The sequence below is a fragment of the Beta vulgaris genome, chromosome 5, assembly GCF_026745355.1.
Source record: "Beta vulgaris subsp. vulgaris cultivar EL10 chromosome 5, EL10.2, whole genome shotgun sequence".
Classification (NCBI taxonomy): domain Eukaryota; kingdom Viridiplantae; phylum Streptophyta; class Magnoliopsida; order Caryophyllales; family Amaranthaceae; genus Beta; species Beta vulgaris.
The window spans coordinates 21,656,674-21,663,938 of record NC_079206.1 but is presented as its reverse complement, the minus strand read 5'-3'; the positions used below and the strand labels follow the sequence as shown (position 1 = coordinate 21,663,938).

Below are 7,265 nucleotides of genomic sequence, written 5' to 3'. Positions count from 1 at the left end.
CCCTCCAATTCAGGTTGGCATGTCTTTTATTGAGTATTTTTTTGATCTTAAATTTGTTAATTTCTTTGATCAGATAGCTCGTTTTGCTATAGTGATTTATTTGGTGTCCTCTTAATAGCATTACATTTGGTCAAGAGTCCTTTTCTCCAACCAGGTTCGGGATTATGATAAGAGCTTTTGTGGATAAGCTTGTTATGGTGGGGGGAGGTTTAGATTCAAGCCCAATGTGTAGGAATGCTTTTTCTTTGGCTAAGGTTTAAGTACCAAAGAATATTGTTTGGTCACCTCCTATTGCTCCTTTTTTGAAGGTTAATATTGATGGGGAAGGTAGATTAAGTGGAGCCAATTTTCTGAATTTAAGTTTTTCCATTCTTGTGGTAGAAGTTTAGGGTTGAAGAGAAGGTATCACAACTGCTATTTCTGTAGAAATTTAAAATTTGATTATTGAAGGGGATATATTCACTGTTATTCAGCCAATTAAAAGGGTATGGAAAATCCCTTGGTCTATTAACTTGCTTATTTTTATGCAGGTGAAGACTTAAAAGTTTTTTTCTAAGATCCGAATCAACCATGGTTTTAGAGAAGCGAATAAAGTGGCGGATTGAATGGCTCATCGGGGCATGCTATTCCTTATCTTACTTATGGGTTTGACTCTCCGGATACTTCATTTTCTTTGATCATCCGTAAATATGCTTTAGGGTAGCCAGTTCTTGAAATCCTCCTTAGTTTTTTCTTCCTTTAAAGAAATAAAAATTATAAAAATAAATATTTTATTTATCTTATTTATTATCACAATAAAGCTCCATAAAAGGTAACTTCATCGCACGGGTTTCAAAAATCTAATTAAATATATCAATGATATTGGTCAAAGGTGTTCATCGGCTATTTGGACACCAACCACAAAAGAAAGTGTGGCATTATATTCTGAACGTAGGACGTATATCAAGTATCCAGGAGTTTTTGAAATCCAAACGAAGAGCAATCAATAGCTTTTCTTTATTCTATTTTCTAAATCTATATAGTGATCAACTGATCATAACATGTGCAAGACATAATCCAAGAAATACAAAACGAAGCAATAATAACAACTGAGTAAACAAATTTCCCTCTTAGCTTCGTTTAGCTTCATGCTTTCTGTTAATAACTCACAAGTCATAAGTAGCGTTTCAAGTAATCATTCATACGAGTATATTCAACCTCCGGATAGAGTCTTGAAGCCTCTTCATCTTCTTGTACCTCAAAATTAGTAAGACAACCTTCATAGAATATGTGGTAAAAATGTCCTATTCCCACTTGGTGCGCAATTTCTCCATCTGGCAAAATCATGAATCAATGTAAAATACTACAAAAATGATTCTTTTTCAAAGAAAAACATAAACAGAATTACAACATGAATTTATAATCTTACAGAAGATCCTTCTCTTTTTCTTTTTTCCTGTGGGTTTAATAAAATATGTTTCATGTCAAGATCCAATAGACTACTTTGGCATATATAGTCTTCCATCACTAATAATCAACTTAAGTAAGTAACTTGTTCATCTTAGCTATAAATATGTTAAAGAATTATGAATGACAACGGGTCGGACTTGGACCGGATTATGCATAATCCGACTCTGACCCTACAAGAAGTCGGATTTTAAATCCGAGTCCGACTCCGGCATCCAACTCCGAAAATCCGAATCCGACCCGACTTAAATCCGAACATCTGACTCCGAGTACGACCCGACTTAAAATCCGAACATCCAACTTAAAATTCGAACATCCTACTCCGAATCCGATCAGACTTATTCTTCTACCCATTTTTTTATGATAGAATAGTCTTCTATAATACAATAATCTAATCATTATAATTTATTCTAATAATCATATGGAAATCTTATATAGTACAAATAATCTAAATATTACTATTATTTTCAACAATCAATTCTTCAATGGGAAAATCCTATATAATACAATTAGTTGAAAGTTAAAGTCAGAGTATACATAAATTATAAATTAACATAAGTAAAAAAAATGGATTGATTTACTCAAAGTCGGATTCGAATTCGGATGTCGGATTATTTTATGAGATCCGACTCTGACCCTCCTCCGACTGGAAGTCGGATTACTTTTTTGTCGGAGTCGACTCGGATTTGTTTTCCTTCGAATCGAAACAAACTAGAGTCGGATCCGGACTGGATTGCCATCGTTTACCTATAGACAATTTGATACCGATTCACTGATATACCAAAACCGCATGTCACATTACACATACATGACATATGTATGACATATGGGTACACATATAAGTAATATGGTTGTGACGTATGTCACGTACACATGCATCACTGATTCACTGTGCGGTATTTTTGATATTATGTTGTAACAAGAAGTTCCTACCTTTCATAGGGGCTAGAAAATCCTCTGCGGAAATACTGTGTTTGTTAAGTTCCTTTCCTGAGAGATTCTCCCACATCTTAACCAATTCTCTCTGAGACAATATATTCTCTGGAGGTCTGATGTAAATAGTTTTGTTTAGAGTACGAGGGTCGTCTATGGCTTTGACAGCATAAGTACCTACATCATCCTCCGCCATGAAGCATGCTGTGGAACATATAAGTTTAGAACGTACTCATGGTAATTACAACTATATAATATATACAGCTAGAAGTAGACAGCATAAAACACAATATTCATACATCATAGCAGTATGTGCATTCTTTTTTCTTTTCTCGTTATTTCTTTTGTTTAATACAAAACAGTACTATATATGAAAGAAAATAAATCAAACTTATATTTGCTTGTATTGAAAAGTTTGTAGTTAGCTAATTTTATATATTGCTCCTTCCAACCAAGAAAATAAATAGATATGGTTTTAAAAGCTTTTTCTTGAAAGAAAAAAAATACTTCCACCGTTTCTTTTTAAATGTAACACTTTCACTTTTACACATGCTAATGCAAAACTTTAAGGATATATATCTCTAGTTTTGTATCGGTAAAAATTATAAAAAAACTATACATTAAGAAGAATCTAACAAGATTTCACAGGATTATAATTTTTTTCACATAGAGATTACAAACAATGGTCAAAGTGAAAATTATGAATAATATAAAATATCAAAGTGTCATATTTGAAAACAAACGAAGGAAGCATTAAAATTTGTTGATCAAACTTATAATTTGATCAAGAAGTGTATTTGAATTACCTTAAAATTTGATCAAACTTAATGTTTACAGAGAAGAAGAAAACAAGGAGCTGAAAAGGAAGAAGAAGATGTGAAAAACAAAATTTTAGAGTACCAAAAGAGAGAGTGAATTTCATTAAAAAAATTAAATAAAGAAATAAAGAAAACGGAAAATGAAGGGCTTGTTAGAATGTTCCCCGTTGTCTTTTGTTTTGAAAACCAAATATAAGAAAATCATAAAAAGTTGTTTATAGTTTTCAATTTTAATATGAATATAACTAGCTTTGACTTTATTATACTCTTTATATCATATAATTTTTACATTTATCAAACCAAAAATTGACAACTGATAATGGTGTCGAACGGGTCCAAAATAAAGAGAGTAGCTCTACATTGTTCTCTGATAAATCTAAGAGAAAAATATTTGATGGTTGTTGTCAAGAGGACTCGAATTGCTAACCACCTAATCTTTCACCACGTCATTCAGCACCAAGCCAAAATTCACATTCATGTCTATGGAGGTCACGTCTAATATATAACAAGTAGCTTTCTAAGCACGCGATGCGTGCAATGACAATTTTTTCATTCTTATATTTTGTAATATTAATTAGCTAGTTTTACATACAGCGACTACAACTCATAATAATAGTTTAAGTTTGTAATTTTTTTCAATTAAGGCCCTGTTTTGTTCAACTTATTAAAAGTTATTTTCAGCAAAAATAAGTTCAGATCAATTGATCAGATAAGCAAAATAAGTTGAATGTAACATAACTAACATAGTTAAAGAAAACATGCACTTCTAATTAATATTTTCAACATAATATGTATTAAAAAAATCTTATGAACCAAACACTCTCATATATCAAATTATTAAACAAACACTAAATATGGGTTTTGCTCATTCTAAATCCATACCTCATACCAAAATCTTATGAACCAAACACTCTCATATAGAGTTATAATCAAGCTGTACATTATTTGAAACCCAAAAAAGAATAAGGTTTATTACACATTTGGCGAAAAAAGTAAGTACCTAAATTAATAGTTAAAGTTAGACAAAATTGGATAGTAAATTACTCAAAGTTTGCAATTAAAGATTCTAATCAATACTCACTCGATCCTCTCATATCGTGCTTATTTCATTATATTTGGGTTAAGTTTTAAAATCTTTGACCATGTTTTCTCATTAATATATACAAGAAAAATATACTGATGTGAAATCTTGTTATATTCACCTTAATATGTTTTTTTATTAATAAGGAATTAATGATATTGAAGGTGTCTTGAACACCGTATAAAAAAGATCCATGTTCAATAAAAAAATTTAGAAATTGCATGGTAAAGAGTTTGATCCCGCAACCTCAAGTATCTAGAGTAAAGTCTTAACCATGGGACTAAATTGTATTTAGTGTTATTATCATAAATATTATATTAATAAATAAAATTAATTCTTATCCGGGGCGTTATTATCATAAATATTATATTAATAAATGAAATTCTTTCTTATCCGGAGCGTAGTCCACGGCGTAGCCCAGGCCTAATAACTAATTTATATTATAAAACGAAAGGGGTAATAAGGTATTCTTAATTTACACATACGTACCTTTGACATTGCCATCTCCATAGAGTACAACATTATCCTTAGGAGGGAGAAGAGTCGTCATTTGAGAAAGATTACCAACAAAGTAACCAGCGAAACAATTAGCAATAACATAAGTGTGTGGGATATGCGCTTCTTGGATTGCTTTTCTCACAATCATCTTTTCTTTGAAAGTAATGTTTCCTGGCTCAAGTGCATCTTCCATTTTCGCTGGGTCCATACCAAACTCCGACGGAAAGAAACGCTATACAGTATTTAGTTGTTAACGTGTACATCAATGCACCATTTGTGTTTCTTTTTTAAAATACTCCTTTTATTCTTTAAGATGTTTCTTGTTAGATAATTAATTAGAGGCATGCATAATAAAACTTTGTATAAGTGGAATGTTCACATCCTATCTTTATTATATAAGTCAAGTGAAGAATTATGTTGTCCCTCTATGAAAAGACTTATATACTCCTAATTTAAAACATAAAAAAAAAAATTATTTAAAATCTCTCATTCATTTTCCAATTTACAATTATGTATAATAAAGAAAATTTTTAAAAAAAAAACTAACATAAAAAAATTGAAGATTGTCATTAATAAATAACAAAAAAAATTTCCAACAATTGTAAAACCAAAAATACAAAGTTTTGTAAAGCAAAAAATACAAAATTTTCTTTTACCTAAATATTCAATAACAGTTTCAAAGAGCATAAGCGAAAAAAATTCATAAAATTACCAGAAAATAATAGTATACCTCATCTTTTTATTTTTCGATTTCATAATGGTACTAGTCAAGATGTTATTTAAGCAAATCAGTTAAATCTGATGAGAAAAAATAAGCATAGACCAACGACAAATCTTCTTTTATGCTAAGCAAAGTAAGTTTTTATCATACATACCTTGACATTTCCAGCCTCTTTAATGGCCTCCACAAGCTTGAGTTGCAACAAAATGTTATGGCTTCTAAAGTGGACGCCAGACATGGCTGAGATCACGACATCTACAAGCTTCACTGCTTCGACGAGGCTCTGATGATCAGAGAATGAGCCCTCGACGAGGCGAGCTCCTTCCATCTTATAGGATATCAGCATCTGGAGCTTGTCAATATCTAAGCCAATTTCTCTCCTTTGGAGGACATAGGTTTCGTGGCCTTGTGTTAAACAGGCCTTGACAATCCTTTTTCCTATGTACCCTGTGCCTCCTACTACAAGCACCTTACTCTTTGCCATCTCTTTACTGCAATTAGCTACTCCAAGGAGATAGGAGTACTATGTGATCTCTTAGTATTAGGTGACACTTATTGAGAGACAGTGGGGTGCATAACAACAGTCTTGTACTAGGTGCTTTTTATATGGACTTTAGCTTGTTTGTTGAATAATCAATTGGTTGGTGGACTGGAGCTACTAGGGACGTGGACAGGACGAGCAAATCACGAGAATATTATAGTGTAAGCTATTTCAAAGTGCACTAAATGAAAAGCATCCACACAAAAAAAAACGAAACTTTACCAAACTCTAATTGGATAACAATATGCTACCTCTGTTTTTATTTAGTTACAACTTTTTGACTTTCACACTTGCCAATGTACAATTTCAAATCGTTTTATCGCTAATTGTATGTAAGTAAAAATTATAAAAATTTGATATTATGATAGCTTACATCGAAACGAATCAAACAAGACCCCACATGACTATATTTTGTTTAACATATGAATCAATAAATGTGGACAAATAAGAGAACATGAATAGTACAATTTGTCAAACGTTACAACTAAAAGAGAACGGAGGTAGTATATGTATTCCGTAAAAAAAAAAAAAGAATAATATATATTAATTTAAAGAAGTGAAGTAATAAAGAAAGATACCGTGAATGGAAAATAATTCTACAATTGGAGATCTTTTTATTAGTACTATTTTATTCTTTTTCCTCCCTACTTAAATTTTCGTTGTTGTATTAAAGATTCTAATCATTAAAATTTTTAAATACACATGTCTTTCTTTTAAATATTTCAACAACTTAACTTTAGTGTTAATTATTCGTTGTTTTACTTTTACCTTTTTTTTTTATCAATCGAATTTTATCAATATCTGAACAAACAAGGATTGAAAACCTCTACTTTAAACTAGGTATTCCTCCTTAGTAGGAAGAAACTTTCATTGTGAAGAATCACACCTAGAGAAGAGGAGGTCTCCAATCCTTTACCAACATACACCACAACATGCATTACACTGCTACATTTTAGTGCTATACTGAATATACCGATTAAAACTGCATGATGACGAAATCAAAACAACAAAAATATAAAAAGCACCAAAACAGCCAGGATCACAGTTTTCTGGAAGATTAAGTTGCAATTGGACTCTTCATCAATTTGGGCCTCCACCACTTCACTCCATTCTACTAATTCTGCTAACGCTGCTTTTTCCAATGCATCTTATAGTCATGCTATGAACTCTGACTGGCGATGGAGACCTTGCTTTGCCAACGTATCCGCCACAAAGTTTGCACTTCTA

At 31.6% G+C, this 7,265-nt stretch overlaps 1 protein-coding gene across 1 annotated transcript; it reads right to left on the bottom strand.

The window, feature by feature from the left end:
* Positions 1-892: 892 nt before the first annotated feature.
* Positions 893-6,057, bottom strand: LOC104893088 (isoflavone reductase homolog). The gene is made up of 4 exons (XM_010679166.4): positions 5,652-6,057; positions 4,768-5,008; positions 2,380-2,583; positions 893-1,313 (listed from the first exon to the last, which is right to left on the bottom strand). Exons 1-4 carry the CDS (start codon positions 5,979-5,981, stop codon positions 1,153-1,155), a joined length of 936 nt encoding a protein of 311 aa, XP_010677468.2. The 5' UTR covers positions 5,982-6,057; the 3' UTR covers positions 893-1,152.
* Positions 6,058-7,265: the final 1,208 nt, after the last annotated feature.

Bases quoted from the DNA above. Each gene is read 5' to 3' on its own strand.
- LOC104893088 (XM_010679166.4), bottom strand. From the start codon at position 5,981: ATGGCAAAGAGTAAGGTGCTTGTAGTAGGAGGCACAGGGTACATAGGA. The intron at 2,584-4,767 runs GTACGTATGTGT...TATGTTCCACAG, and splicing joins TGGAGATGGCAATGTCAAAG to CATGCTTCATGGCGGAGGAT. The intron at 1,314-2,379 runs GTAGGAACTTCT...TGATTTTGCCAG, and splicing joins TTTTCTAGCCCCTATGAAAG to ATGGAGAAATTGCGCACCAA.